The sequence below is a fragment of the Buceros rhinoceros genome, unplaced genomic scaffold, assembly GCF_000710305.1.
Source record: "Buceros rhinoceros silvestris isolate BGI_N320 unplaced genomic scaffold, ASM71030v1 scaffold17931, whole genome shotgun sequence".
Classification (NCBI taxonomy): Eukaryota; Metazoa; Chordata; class Aves; order Bucerotiformes; family Bucerotidae; genus Buceros; species Buceros rhinoceros.
Window position 1 is genome coordinate 17,336 of NW_010392737.1, and position 15,983 is coordinate 33,318.

Below are 15,983 nucleotides of genomic sequence, written 5' to 3' on the forward strand. Positions count from 1 at the left end.
CAGGAATGCTTGCTATGGAAATAGGAGGTTTGGAAACTGCCTTCCCAATGGTTAATGAAGATTCAAATTTAGATGTCCCACTGAGGCACAGCTTCAAGGTGAAGAAGTAGCCTGGATTTAACAAACAGGTCAACTGTTCAGGACCCTCACCTGAGTAGTGGGTAACATGAGGTTAAACTCCTGAAATGGAGGAGGCAACCAAACCGACATCACTACTGTCCAGGGCAGCACAGCAGTCATTCAGCTCGCCTGCGCACCACTGCCCTATTCCCCACTGTGGCTTTAAATAAAAAGAAGGGGCTGGGATTTCAGATATCTGGTTTCTTACTAGCCAGATAAAGTGCTTTTACTTCCTGTGGCTGCTGATTATGAGACACAAAACTGCCCCCAAGACCTTCAGGGGAGGTCAAAGAAGGGAACTTACTGCATTCTGGAGACACCTAAAGCTTATGTGTTTCAGTACTTAAATTGTAAAATCTGCTTTTTATCTACCTGGTGATAAGTCTATACAGTGGAAAGGCAAGGTTTCTAAGTTTTAATACAGTTTCAGATGCTACAGCATTTACCATATGCCTGTCTTTTCAGATTTTCAAAACCAGACACAATTGGTTCCTTCCATTCTTTGGAGTTCAAAAGGCTTTGTCACCTAGTCTGAATATTTGTCAAATCTCAGCTTTATGATTTAGGGGGAATGGGATTGAAATGGGATATTAAATTAATCCTGAATTATCTAAATGCCTCTTGAACCCGAAGGTGTGTTTCTTCCACAAATAATTCAGTTACTTGGAAAATGATTAGTTCTTATTTGGCTTCCCCATTTTCACCATTAAAGGTTATTAAAAGTCTGTGCTCTTCTTTCTATATGCTTTCTTTTTAAAGAAGACTTCCATTTTTACCCTTTATCAGACTCACCTCCTAAGAACTGTCTTTCCTTTATCCATTGCTATTTTTATTAAATACTATCATACTATTCTGGTCTTGCTCTGACAGATTTCCAGTGAAGTATTTTTGACTTGTGAGTGTTTTAGCTATCCTTATATTTAAGGGAGTACTCGTTATACCTGTGCAGTAATTAAAGTAGTTTTTTCATATTTCACTCTAAAATATTCTTTTAGGTAGGGTTGGTTTTGTTGTGTGGTTGGTTTTTGTTGGGGTTTTGTTTTGTTTTGTTTTGTTTTTTTCCCAATGCACTTTTTGCTATTAGTTCCTTGTGCTTCTGTTGTGGTTTCTGGTTTTCTATCTTCACGGGGCTTCCCAGCAGAAAGTCACTTCCTTTGGTTATATGGAGCCAAAGAAGAAGCTTCCTGAGAAGCCCTGCTGACACGGACAACTGGGCCAATATATTGGGTCTAGATGTAAAGTGGGGGCTTTAGATGTGGCTTTTCCTTTGAAGATCTGATCTGCCCTCTCACTGAACTTCAGTCTTCATGCTGCACTTCTCTTTTTAGGCCTCAGAACAGGTGATTCCATGTTGAGACCTAACATCTGCAATGATTTAGTCAAATACTTAATTTCATAACTGTAATTATTCAATGGTTCTAAGTGGAATATGTTACAGATGTAAAATTAGCAAAGTAAACATATTTTTAAAGGTTGGATCGCAAGTTCTTAAAGCTGAAAAACATTATGATCAGTGGTTCTAATTACACCCTTTTCATTAAAATAATCGTATGTAATTCTGAAATAGCCTAAATGTGGGGAGTATCTTCTTAGGAAATAGCCAGACATTTTTTCTTTGGACCTTTAAAGTCCAGAAAATTATTAACTCTAAAAGGGTTAAAGCATTTTAAAAGCAAAGTATTTTAAAGCTATATTAGAACTGAAAACATAATTCTGAGATGGGAATCCCAATGTAATACGCAAAGATTTCGTATTCAAAGGTAAAGAAATTAGTCTGATTGAGATAGTCTCTCATTTTAGGCTTAAAATTCAATTTGTAATACATTTTCAATATCTTTTTTCTTCCTGAAGAAGAGAAAAAGCTTCATATATAAGTTGTACTTAGAGATGATGGTTGGATAAAGCTCTTTTTAAAAAATATTGCCCTGTAAGTAGCTATAAAGAGCTCTTACAAGGATTAAAATGCAAAACTCTTTCTGTTCAACCAACTGTAATGCTTTATAAGGTAGCCAAAGAATTAAAACAAATCAGGAAGTCACGGAAGAATGTGCGACATAAGTGCTGGTGCTGCAAGTTTCCCCTTACTGTACTGAAAATGATACTAGATTCAACTACGAGCCAGAACTTCTGTTTGTACAAATAATCAGTGATCCTTTGGCTTTGGTGGCTCTATACCAATTTCCTGCATCTAAGGAACCGATACTATAACTCCACCAATTACAATAAAATTCTGTATTTTTCATTGCAGAGAGGTTGCCATTTGTAGAATGATTTGGAAGACAAGTGAAGACTTTGAACTTATGCTATATCCTCATCCTCTGGAATTTGAATAAACAATTGTGTTTTTTGAAATCCATAGGCTAAAGTCTCCCAATACAAATGGAATAGTGAAACCCAGTTTCATAATCTGATTTGTTTATATGATATGATGCCATTATTACATTTTTTGGTTTTCTCTTCCCTTTCAGTTTTTTTTTTCTGAGTGTATTCTACACTAAGTTATCTGACCAAAATCACAGTAAACAATAGTACTAATAGTTGCTTTTTAGGTTTGTTTGGTGTTTGGTTTTTTAAGGAGAGTTTTCATTGTATTCTGGGGCTGGAAATACAAATTCTAAGCCCACTAATTGGAAGTTCAGGTTGCAGACGGTGAAGAACTCACACCTGGATTGTCACTGCACTCTTCATGTAAAAGAAGAGAGCTCTCTCATGTGTTGATCCCTGTTCTTGCTGTGTAGAGAAAAGGCTGCATCCTTGCTGCAAGAAATTTCCCAGTTTCTTTTGAACCTCGAAGTGGACCGGAAGCAGCATAATGGCAGACATTTGAAAGTTTGCTGGTCAACATGATTACACTGAGGAGGTGAGCACAGGCATGTAATCTCTCAACCCTCCCATTGTCAAGAAAACAGCTTCTGTGATTGTGTAATTATTAGCAACCTACACCCATGAGGATTCATGACGAGGATTATTACCGAACTGCATGGCCAAAAGAGGGGTGGTAAAAGGGTCTGCAAAGGCCCAGAACAAGTATTGAATCACAGCAGCTCACTGTGGCTATCACATTTACTCATTTCTGATTTCTGGAGATTGTTGAGCTGCTGGGCAGTCTGTTACGCACAGACAAATGACTCCCCATGACAGAATAACAACCAGTTGGTATTTTTTTTTCCTATGAAGTGCCTTCTATTGTGCGTGGTCTGCTGTGCTATTTGACCAGTTACAAATTGCCTGACATTCAAAAAAATCTGAGAAATCTACAAATGCATGGTGATAAAATTCGCCATTTCAAGTTTTACATTCCTTTAGGAAGTGAGAGGCTGGTTTTTATTCCACATTTGAACAACGCCTCATGCAAGAGGCTTTATGCTTTCTCAAGCCCTCCAACAAGTGCTATGTAATACATTGTTTGGTTCTGGTTTTTATTCAGAGAGATGAAAATTCTTCTTCTGTAGCATTACTGTGAACTAGCTTTGAGTACCAAGCAAGGATGAAAGAAACTTCGGAAACTTAAACAATCATTCTGTTGTTGGAAGTTTATTTTTAAAACATGGAGGAAGGAAAAGAGCTTGATGTTGTGGTTTCTAACTGATATTTGAATTTTTATATCAGGCACAACAATTATATGAGACATTAAAATGTGAATAGTAAGTTCTGTTTCTCAGGCTTGTATCTTGAATCCATCTTCCCCTCCAATGCAAAAATCAAAGCAGGCTTTCTTCTGTAGTAACACTTCTTGGTAGAGACCAACGTGCTGCCTGCCTTGACTGTACTGTGATCTGTTGAGGAGTGAGCAGTCACGGCTAGCTGACACTGTCCTGAGCTGTACCTTACTCTGCCTCTTCCAAACTCTTACAGGCTTTCTCTGGAGGTAGCCTGAGCCCTTTCTCTGAGCTTGTGACGGGCCAAAGATAGAATATACAAACGAGTCACGGAGTTTAAATCCACCCTACGAGACAGAATTTGCTCTTGTTTTTACGCTGTGTGTTTGTGCGATGTATGGCACCTTCCCATTTCCTCTGAAAAAAACCTTTTGCTGACCTGCCTTATGGTATACCCTCTTGTTTGAAATGAAAACGTTCTGATTGAGCAATATGATTTAGGAAGATTGATCATTTTAATGGTGTTAAAAACATTAGCTTTGATATCTCGACCTTCACCCTCTTTTACTACTGGGGTGTGTTCGTCCCAGCCAGCAGCCCCACACCCACGCAACTGCTCATGCACTTTGGAAATTCAATTTAATTTATTGCTTTAATATATTTAGTTGCTGGTTTGGGTATTGGGAAGCAAAGAAGACAAACATTAAAACATTTTTCCTTCCCCTTTCCCAGGCTCAGCTGCACTCCAGACACACCTCCTCCCTGTTGTTGTCTCCACAGGTTACACTCAGTCCTTTTGGTGGGATGATGAGTGGCACAGTGGGTTGAGGTCAGTATGTAATGGTTTCTCTCTGCCTCTCCTTGTTTCTCACCCTTTTCTTCCGCTGCTGGTTCTCTCATACTCATTTCCTCTGCTCCAGCATGATTCTTCTGTGGGCCACAGTCCCTTTGGGAGTGTGCCTGCTCAGTCATGGAGCACCTCCATGTCCTCTGACCTCCTTATCCGCTCAATCCCTTGTTTCTTCCTTGTTGCCTTGTTCCCTCCTTGTCTCTGTGGTGTTCCCTCCCAGGTTTGTCTCCTTCCTTTTGGCATTTTCTGTCCTTTCCTCAGCCTGTTTTCACAGAGGTACTGCACATGTTCTGATGGGCTCCATTTTAGCACATGGTGGGTCCATGGGTAGAGCCAGCCAGAATTGGCTGTGACCAGCACAGGGCACGCCTGACCTCTTCTGCAGGGGCCATCCCTGCAGTTGCATGACCAGGATGAGTAGGGAGCACAGGAGGCCAGAACAATATCTGCCCAGTTTCAGGTAGAGAGGTAGGAGTAGGCAGGTCAGATTGCATCATCAAAGGGCCTACTAGGATATCATTTAACAGGAAGGAATCCGGGAGGGATCTTGAAGCTCATTCATAATTTTAAATCTAACACATGTTTCAGGAAAGAACTGAACCATAAAATCTATGCTTTTCCCTGTTGCAAAGTAAAATTAACTCTATGTGGAAAGGAGGTTAATTGTGTAACAGTATTTTGGCCTGAAATCTAGTGCTGAGTCACAATTTGATGTTTCAAGAGCACTGTTGCCAGTTTATTTTTCTTTATCTAAGTCATGCCAGAAAAGTGCTACAAAATGGAACTCGTAGTTAAAAAAACTACATACATGTATAAACGTATTTCAATTAAAAATGTATTTTGAAACCTTGTGGTTCAAATTTTGCAAAGGCAGCTTGCATCTGAAACCAGTAGAAATGGCTGATGCTCACATCAGCTTAAAACTGCTTCCACTCAGGATTCATAACCATGCTAGTTCTTGACCATGGCTCTTGGTTGAGGGAGTACAGGTATTTGTAAGAGTTTCATGGCAAATGCTGAGGAAATTGTGTAAAACATGCCTCTGAAAGACTTGGCTGCAAAGAGCTACGGCACAGGATAGATTATGTCAGCATTAAGAAGTTTTGTCCTGAAAAATGTGGAGTTCTCATCCTGTAGGATGTAACATCATGGCTTGGATCTGCTCAGAAAGCATGTGGCAAGTTAGCGAGTACAGCTTGTCTGAATCTTTGCTGAATGCTTCAGCAAATGCCATAGAATTGGGCCTGGGCTACAAACAGGAGCTTTGAAGCAGAGTTTGGGAATTTCCTCAAACACTTATTTTGAGGTCTAGTTCGGTCCACTTCTTACGCTGAACTAAGCAGGAGGTTCAGATAAAATCTCAAAGTCCACTGCAGTCTATATGGGGCAGATAAGGGATGTAGATTTTTGCCCTAGGCGTACCATACCACTTGCAGGTTTGTTAGGATGTGCCATAGCTAAAAGGAGTTTCTCCTGGTGCTTAGAATCTGCATGGTTCGGACAATAGTTAAAATATTTAACTTTTATTTCATATCAGTATAAATTGTCCTTCTTTTGTGCAGAATGAAGGGCCATGCTAGCAGTTTACTATACCTTTACTCTCAAAAAATTCCCTAGCCAAAACACTTCCCTAAAATCAGCTATTTAATGCAGCCCCTTTGCCAGCCCATTGCTGTGTGAGCTCAGTCTCATTTACTTATGAAACCAGTCAGATTCTTGTCTTGCGTGTGAAGCTAAAATTCTAGGTAAGTGTCCAGACTTTTTTTTATTTAAACTTTCGTAAGGTGTGACTTTTTCTTTTTTGGAGTAAATTCAGCTGTGTAAATGGTATGACCATTCAACAATACCTTGTACACTCTAGGCTTTGGAATGCATCAGGAGTGACTGAAGAGTTCTGCCAAGGCCACCAAAAATCAGTTTGGAGTTTGAGTTAGACAAAAGCAATTTTAGAAAAGTGAATTTCTTAAAATAAGGGGATCTTTACAGTAGAGATTCGTGTCTTTCATTTCTGCAGCTCTATACCGCAATAATATGTGGCCACCATTGCAGTTAAAGGATGAACATGGCCCATTCTGGTTTTAGAATCAAATTAGATCAGTTTATAGAAATACTTGCTGCACTGAAATCAAAGAGAAAAATCCCTTCAATTTCAGTGAGGTCAATTTTTGGATTTCCAGGATTTCACCATATATTCTTGGTCATCAAGACTGAAAAAACTTTTACAAATTTTGACAGTACTTTGTAACATACATACCTGAGGCATAATTATCAGGTTAGAACATTTGTGGTTAGTCTTAGATTTATATTTATGTATCTTGACTCTCCTTTACATTTTACAACATCACACACAGATCAATCTTGCATCTGCTGAAATCACTGCCAAAATATCTAGTATTTACAAGAGATTATAGTAAAAATATGATTAAAATACTGATATATTGATTATTTTTATTTAAAATTCTGAATAATAATGTCAAAGACAAGAGAAAAAAAAGCCTTCAAGGCAACAAAACCTGATTATTGTAATCTGTAACAAGTATAAGTAAAAAAGAGCTATTAAGGAATTGTTTCTGAGTAATGTTGTATATCAAGTATAATCCATGTTAAACGGGCTGAAAATGTGTCTATTTTCACTGTTCATTAAACAATCAGATTTGCTTCTGGAACCTACAATTAGTCTGAGGGTTTATGTATATTCATATACAGTCATATGCTAATCTGCATTAAACTTGTCCTAAACTTGTTTCAACTGTGTCTGCAAACCAAAGGGACTTAAACACTTGCGTTTAATTCAGGTCAGTATTTTCTTTAGGAAATAATTAGTAGCTGTGCTGACTAAGACTAAATGTCAGCAATAACTCATTTTCATTTCATATTGTCTTTAACAAATATATTTACAACAATGTGGATAACTAAAAGTTACAGTAGTAATGAAACTGGAAACTTTAGTAATAAAAAATAATCTTTAAAAAACCCAAAATACAGTGTTGCAAATGTTTTATTTCACTAAAGTACCACTTTCTAATAATAAATTACTTTTATCTATGTTATTAAATATATTTTATTTCATAATTGGAAATAACACAGAGTTATTTAATTTAGTTAACTTTATACTAAGGCAATTATTGTTTATTTTGAAACATACAATTTTTAAAATATTGTTTATTTTAAACAGGATTCAAGTTTCAATATCTAAATAATGGTAAGTCTGCAATGTCTTTATTCTCTTTCATTATTGAGTGATTCAAATATGCTACAGAAAACTCTTAGGCAAACTCAGATTAGAGGGGCTTTTTTAGAACAAGGTGTTCTAAAATTGTAATAAACTGTTTTCTGAAAATCCGCACTCGGTTTCTTATACAGGCATGGTATAACCTTTTCTCTGAATAACCACTTCGTAACTTGTGTAATAAATTTTTGTCATGTCAGTGTCATTAAAGGGTAACTTTGGCTTCATAAATCATGTTACACAGGTGATACATACCTCTGTATTACATACTGTAAAACACTCCAATACAGTAATGCCCTTTATGTAAACTTTACAAATTAAGGAAATGAACCTTGAACCATTTGCACAAGTGAGTAATGTTACCCATTTGAATTGTCCCACTGACCTCAAAGAGACTTCTCAAAGGAGTGAGAACTCTCTCATAAGAGTAAACAATTAATAATCCTTCGGTGTCTGCAAAACACTCCTTGCAGCAGGTTATATATTCTATATAATCACTGTATTTGTTTGGTATTTTCTGACTGATAATGTTGAAAGAACCAGCCTGGTCTTTGCTGGCTTCTGACAGAAAAATATTCTTGCAGAGTTTTCCTGACCAAGACGTACTGGGCCAGGCTTTTGAAGATGCGCTAGAAGTATTGCAGCAGCACTCTGACAGAGAAATGCAGTATTCACCGGGTAAAAAAGACCAGTATTCCATTTATATTATTGCCACTTTGTATTTTTACAAGAAAGTACATCTTGAAACACTTAAGTGGGAGAGTAATTTCCCAGAAGTGGATTAATGGACAGCAGAGGGGTATGTGGCAGGTTGGAAAAGGGGAAGAATATTTAGAGGGTTTCCACCCCTCCATTAGTACTTCCCCATGTGGCATGCATTAAGAAAACATGCAACAGCACAAGAAAACTGTTTGACGGTCAGTCCTCCTCTACCTTCCCCCCAGCACTAGCCTAGGTGTTTTGAGCTCAGATTTCCTGTAATCAGAGGCTGTATGACCGTGATGGAACAGCCATTTTCATTTTAATGTTTTAGTTGAAAAATTCCCTTCTGTTATGCTGTGAATAAACTCATATACAAATTAATTCCAGTGCAAAAAAAAAAAAAAACAAAAAACCACCAAGAATCCAACAGGTGAAATTAATTTCTACAATTACTTTTTTTTTACATTAATATATAAATTTTAAGTATTTTTATGCAGAAATGATAGTTTGAGTCTGGGTGATTAATAGAAAAGTAGGTTTCTTAGCTTCAAGAGTTTTATACTTTACAAAGCTTAAAATACAGGCAAGCTGTAAATTGTTTCCATTAGGGCAAGGTTTTGGCAATTAAATTACTCTCAAATTTAAAATCTGTATTTGGTGGTTTTGCCTTGTAAATAGAAATGGAAGGAGTAGAAAATAAGAGACTCTAAAATAACAAAATATCTACTGTCTTCTGTGTGGAATACATGTCATAAGAGGAAGTTTATTTACATATTATCTATTTTATACTGAAGTGTAAATAGGAACAATTGGTCTGTATCTTCAGCTGTTGTTAATAAACTTCTGGCTCTACTGCATTGGTTATTTACGCATGCTGAAGGTCCCACTATTTACACATGCTGATGTTCTTGCCAGTATCTGTTGTAAGGGACAATGGACAGAGGTATTAAACATTGCAGCTCGGTGTTAAATATGTCCTACAGCGGCATCCACATTTCCACTTGCGATAGGTGTACCCTCCGAAATCTTCCTCTTAACCACCTGCAGTGTAATTTACTGCAAGTGCCTCAGGCCGATGTTCTCCTCTGCTTCTTTTAAATATCCTGAGGTCCTGGATTCCTTCCGTGACATTCTTTCAGGCACTGCAGACGCTCTCATGCTCCTTCACTTCGTTCATGACCAGAGACTCTGACTTGCATTGTACTAATGGCCCGCAGAACCGGGCCTTTTCCTTTCTAATGCAAGTATTGTAGTAGTCTGTAATAGTCCCATTCATTATGTTTTTTGATCTGTTTGGCTCTCCTTTTTCTGTTAACCAAACTATTTCACGATACTATGAAATATCTGACATTTTATCTTAACAAATACTGCTTTTCATCATGAAGGCAAACAAAATCAGCCCAAGGATGTATTTAGCAGTATCAGTACGGAATATGCTGGATAACCTGTTGACATGAAACTTGTTAGCTCTGGAGAATTTGTTATCTAGAAGGCAGCTATAGGATAAATGCTCTTTAATAGACCCAGCAGCATGCTAGATTACTTGCTGCTGTGTTTTCTTCCTTATTCTGTCCGTTTTACTCACTTAGGTTTCTTTTGTTCCATCCTCCTAATTCTCAGGTTATAAAAATTGCCTGACCGTGATCAACCACCACCACCACTTCCGAGCAAGCCCCAGCTACTCTGCAGCACCATCTACAGAGGAGCAAGGGTATAGCTGGAGAAATGTGATTGTAAGTGAACTGGTTACTAATAAGAGTCAGACATAAATGGAATATTGGCTGCCCATTTGTGATTTCTAATACAAATCCTTTATGCTAAGGATTTAGATTATGCTAATCTAACAGAAACTAGGTCTGGCCGGGCATGATTCAGATGAAACTACCTTGGGAAATATTTGCAAAGCATGTCTGAAAGTCTCCTTCTAGGAGTCATTTTAGCTATTTGCCTCTGGTGCTCCTCTGTGGTTCATCATGTAACATGACAACTAAGAAACAAACCTACTTAGTAAGATGGGGATAAAGGGCTTCTCTCTATTATCTGGGAACAGGCAGAGAACAACAGCTTCCAACCTCTAAATAGTTTCTGCCACTGTGAGAAAGTACCACACCTTTGATATCTTCAACAGCAGTTTGCTTTAAGAGTGCTGGAAAGACCAGCATTATCTGAACTCTGAGCTCATCTTCAGCCTGCAGAGTCCATATTCATTTTTAAAAACTCTGGGAGCGTGAGCTCCAGGAGTGACGGAAAACAAATATCACAGGGAAGATGACTTCAGGTAAATGGATTCTGAAAAAGTCCATTTTGAGCCAGCAGATTAGTCTCTGACACAGAAACTACAGAGTCCATAGAGACCACTGCCCAGGGGGCTCTAGTCTTCTACTAACTCTGGAAACAGAGTCCGCCGTTCCTCCTCTGCTTCCGGCAGAAGGGTTGAAGGTCCAGAGGGAGACGGTTATTCCGTTTGCCCTCTTAATTTCATCCCAGTGGGCAGTCATTCACACTGGACGTAAACTATTGCTGCTTGTCACTGGTACAATACACTGCATGCCTACATGGCTGAGAAAAGTCTTCCATGGGTGAGGTGATGAAAGGTTGCATTTTGAAGGCTTCAGGCAATTAATTGCTGCAAGTTTCTTTTTCCTCAGATAATGTACTTTATTAGTAACTTGTCACTGTCTTAATTCTTGAAGAACAGTGCAGCAGATTTATATGCAGATGAGACTGTCTACCATACGCTGCAGAGTACTCCAGAAAGCCAAGTGATGCATGCTCCTGCTAGCCAGCCAAAAGCAGGAAAAGGTGTGTAGAAAGAGCGTATCTTGATATGTACATCATATTACTTAAAAAATGTCTCAGAAAATCATGTTTTATCTTTTTCCTGATAGTTTTTTTTAATTTCTTTTTAACAGGAAAAATAAAGTTAAAATTTAATGGTAAATAGAATAAAACTGCTAGAGTTCAATTCCTGTCTGCTAAATCTCATAAGCTAAGACAAATCTGTTATCATCCTATTCTGTCCTCTTGTTTAGTACATGGGAAAACAAACCAGATATCTGTTTCATTCCAAAGCATCTGGGATGAAGTCTGATGCAGAGAAGTAAATCTAGCTACCAATAACATCTTTATCTACTTTAATAACTTAATTTATTTCATGTGGTCTGAGAAGGAGTGGTTTTCTTAAAGGTTTTTTCACACGCATGAATATTTTTGCACCTGATTTTGTGCCTTTCTTTGTTTACTTTTGAAATTATGTCTTAGTTTTGTCACCTCCAGTGTACATTTTTATAGCTATTTTTGTGCTCCTTTTAGTTCACTTCATTCGAGCAGATACCTATTTTGCAAAGAATAGGCCAGGTGACATTGGTCATTGCAGAATTTGTTTATTGCTCTCATTCTTTGGTTTTTGTTTGGGACTCCTCATCCTTTCATTGAGTCTGCTACATGAGATTTCTGCGGCTTCCACTTGAGCTGTTGTACCTACTTTTGACCAAGGGATCTTTTTGAGCATCTTCCTGGTTTTGGTGCTCTTTGAAATCCCCTTTTCTCAACTTTAACCAGATGATGTCAGCTTTTGGTATCGTCTCTTCCCATTGATGCTGAACGCTGTGGTTTCTGTTGCTTAATAGCTACTACTACCACTACTACTGCAAATTCCTTGGGATGATGGGAATAGTAGCCTATCCTTTTAAGGTCTGTATTTCTAGTACTTGAAATTCACCACTGCAAATCCAAGCCTTTCACTCCAGAAATGTTGCTTTTCTAAGTCTTACCCGGTGTTTCACTACGGTATTTTACACGTCAGCATCTGAATTCACCTTCAGTTGTTACTGCTTTATTATACCTAATTTCCTATTTCATATTTCTTTTACATTACTAGCAGTCTTTTCCAGAAAGCCCTACTGCATAAATATTCAGAATGGCTAACTATTCTTACGAGATATTTTGTGTCCTCTTATGGGTTTCTGTGTGTCCATGGCAATGTTCTTGCCAGAAACTGTGATTTGGAGGACTATTTCCACTATACGTAAATAAGTTTAGTCCTCTTGGCTTCTCTTTGAGATATTAGAGGTTTTCCGTACACTAGCAAATAGTGTGACCCTTTAGGGAATAGGTCTGTAGATTAAACTGTCAGTAATGAGGACCCAAAATCTGTGTTTAAAGTGTTTCATAGTTATTTAGTTAGCAGAAACTCTAGGCTGGCCCCAAGTCCTGAAAGATGCAGCGACTTAGATTTGCTTCTGGAAAGCGTCTTTGAGTTAGGCCTCCTCTGAAATGAGTCCAGTTGATGCATGTCAAGACCATTCCATGATCCAAGCTAAAGCTTGGTGAGTGGAGACAATCAAGAAGGGTACTTCAGAAATGCATCTGAATTAGACACACCCAGAGAGAATTAGATGGCTTCGGGACAATTCAGCACAAATATCTAACGTAGACACTCCGAAACACACTCTGGAGGAACCATCCTCTCTCCAGTGACTACCTAAGAAACCTGCAGACACTAGCTTGCTACCTTAGACTGATGTTTTGGGCCTGGTTATGAACACCACTAGTTTATGCAATGAGGTACAGTACAAAGATCTGTGATCTAACCCCAGCTCAAGCAGGTTCATCCACATTGTGCAGCACTTTGGAGATGACAGCTGGGCTCTAGAAACATAGCTGCATTAACACATAAAAGCAAACAAGCCCTCTCAAATTGAGGCATCAGCTAGAGAAAATGTGTCTAGAAATAAAAGCTTGGGCAGAAATGACAGCTGAACTAAGAGGACAGACAGCATGAAATCAGATGCTGTTGCAGACGTTCTATTTTCCAACAGAACCTTAGACTGCAGTAGTCTGTGTATTTTCCCCTGATCTTATTTGTTCTACCACAGGTTCTTACGTTTATAGGGTAATTTGTGTTGGAGGGGACATAAGGAGGTCACCTACTAAGAAGTGTTTGCTCTGACCAGACAGCATTCTTCACCAGTTTGCTTTTAAGCTTCTCTTCTTGGTAATATTACATGCATTTCTAGCAGAATATGTACTTCTAGTTGCAGGTCAATTTTTATTTAGATAATGAAACTTTATTAATTTTTTGGAAAGTACCTCTGATTTCAAGCTCTTCTTCTTCCTAGTTTGACTGTCACTTCTCTCCTCTTTCCTTACCACCAGATGCAGAATTACTGTCATCCCTAACAGATGTCTTGGCTTGACCTCCGTGTTCCTTAGCAACTGTCACTTTTCCCCCATTCCTAGTTTAAAATAGCCATACAAGACAAGACTTTATGAACTTTAGGTGCAGCTGCTTGTTTCCACATTGGTTAAAGTGGAAGCCGTTCTTCTGCATAGAACCTCCTTTCTGCAAAATGTTCCTCTTTATCTCATAGTCTTAAATTCTTCCTCCTTACAGCAGCTTCTTGGCCACCCTTGGCTTTGTGAAGGGAACTAGAAGTACTTCAGAGAGAGGGATACACAAGTCTTAAGTGAAATTAAAAAAGTCTCACTAGTAAACTTGAGAACACCCTGTGGGGAGAAGCACTTTGTTAATTGACAAATACTGCAGTACTGAGCTTGTTTTATTCTGCATAGAAATGCAAGTTGACTCTTCTACACATTTTTAGAAAACTGCAGGTTGCCAGAAGGTCTGTCTCCTTATTGACTAGGTGAGGTTTGTAGTTCAAAACTAGCTTACTCTTCCCACTCATCAGAAACTACCTTGCATCCCCAAAACATTCCTGAGACAAAATTGAGTCATATCAAAGTCTTTGAGTTTTGATTAAGCAGGGAAAACATTTATTCAAAAACATTCAGACTGGCTTTCCGGGACCAATTTCCTGCACTGTCTGAGGATATAATTTTCTGCAGAGCGTTCCTTGACCATGTATCTGCACAGCACATGTCTGAAGACTGCTGAAAGTGGCTTCTGGCACTTACCACACAGGAAATCACCAGATATTTGTCATGATCCCCAAATAACCTGCTCTTGAAACTCTAATGTCCAAATCCCTTTCTGTCACCACAAATCTGTTGGTGGTCTTCTGTTGAGTAGTTTATACTGATCTTTTAATTTGTGACAGGGTATTAGGTTTACATATGCTTTGCCTGTAGGATTCTTTCCAGTGAAAAGACAACTGCTTAACTTTTTAAAAAAGTTTGACATTTTGTACTTTATTTCTTAATAGGCAGAAAAAAGCTTCGACTGTTTGAGTACCTGCATGAGTCTCTGTATGATCCAGCTATGGCAAACTGCATTCAATGGGTGGATAAGCCCAATGGTGTCTTCCAGTTTGTCTCCAAAAACAAGGAGAAACTTGCAGAGCTGTGGGGAGAAAGAAAGGGAAACCGCAAGATCATGACATATCAGAAAATGGCCAGAGCACTGAGGAATTACGGAAGAACAGGTGAAATCATTAAAATTCGAAGGAAGCTGACGTACCAGTTCAGTGCTGTTGTTTTACAGAGACTTGCTCCATCTTATCTCTTGGGAAAAGAAACAGTTTATCATCCGTACATTCAGTCTAATCAAGAATATCAGTGTGCAGATGACTGGATCAGTTACAATAATTATATGTATAACACCGGTTATGCATTACAGCATGCTAACAGCTAGACATATCTTTCACACAAACAGGTCTTTGTTAGCTAGTAATACTTTCCAGCACAGGAACTCTTCTCTGTATATAGCTTTTCCTTTAAGATATCGTACAAACACAAGAAGAGGAGGGTTTTAAAAATTGTATTGGTCTAGTTTTATTCCCTTTGAAGTTAATGATAAATGGTCATTGACTATTGAAGAAAACTAGAAGCTCTAAGGCATGTTCTGTTCTCCATGATGTTAATCAGAATAATTACTTCAGAGTCAAGCTGGTATATCCAAGTTCAGGGTCAAGGCTTTTGTCTGTTAGTGGACATCAAGGTTCCCATCCCGATAACACTCATTGGAAGATATGTGCAAATCCCCACATTTCCAATCAGAATTTAGATGCTGTTGTCTCCCTGTCAGTGAGTATACCTGAATTAGACAGGGAAGAGATTTGCCAACTGCATGAAGCTACTGTCTGTTTTTTATTTCGATGGTCTTTATTAAGAGATCTTTTCTGAGTGAATGCCTGGCTGAAGGGTAGAGACCACATGAAGGTGCACCTGTTGGCCAAGTTCTTAATTCTTAATCACTTAAATTAACATATCTTAGTACAGATCCTGACATGTGGTATTAGTATCGCCAGGTGCACGTTTCACTGTTGGCAGTGGATTCATTGGGAAAGTGACCATACCATAAGAGTGTTAGTAAAGGATTATGCTTTTCATGAAGTTATTTACAGCTCTTCCCCCACTAATATGAGAAGATACACTTGTATCCAAGAGTTTTGTACTCACCTAAGAGGCATAGCATTGTTGTTTATTTTTGGACTCATAATTTTATGTATAAAAATACAATTTCACTTCTCCAGCTCTTCCTACATGGGAACGTAGCTGAAAGACTTTGTGATTTTCCACT

General features: G+C 38.3%; 1 protein-coding gene across 1 annotated transcript; it reads left to right on the forward strand.

Moving 5' to 3' along the window:
* Window positions 1–6,241: 6,241 nt before the first annotated feature.
* SPIC (Spi-C transcription factor (Spi-1/PU.1 related)) lies at window positions 6,242–15,195 on the forward strand. The gene is made up of 6 exons (XM_010144610.1): window positions 6,242–6,314; window positions 7,745–7,771; window positions 8,383–8,476; window positions 10,121–10,233; window positions 11,194–11,302; window positions 14,668–15,195. Exons 2-6 carry the CDS (start codon window positions 7,769–7,771, stop codon window positions 15,093–15,095), a joined length of 747 nt encoding a protein of 248 aa, XP_010142912.1. The 5' UTR covers window positions 6,242–6,314; window positions 7,745–7,768; the 3' UTR covers window positions 15,096–15,195.
* The last annotated feature ends 788 nt before the right edge of the window (window positions 15,196–15,983 follow it).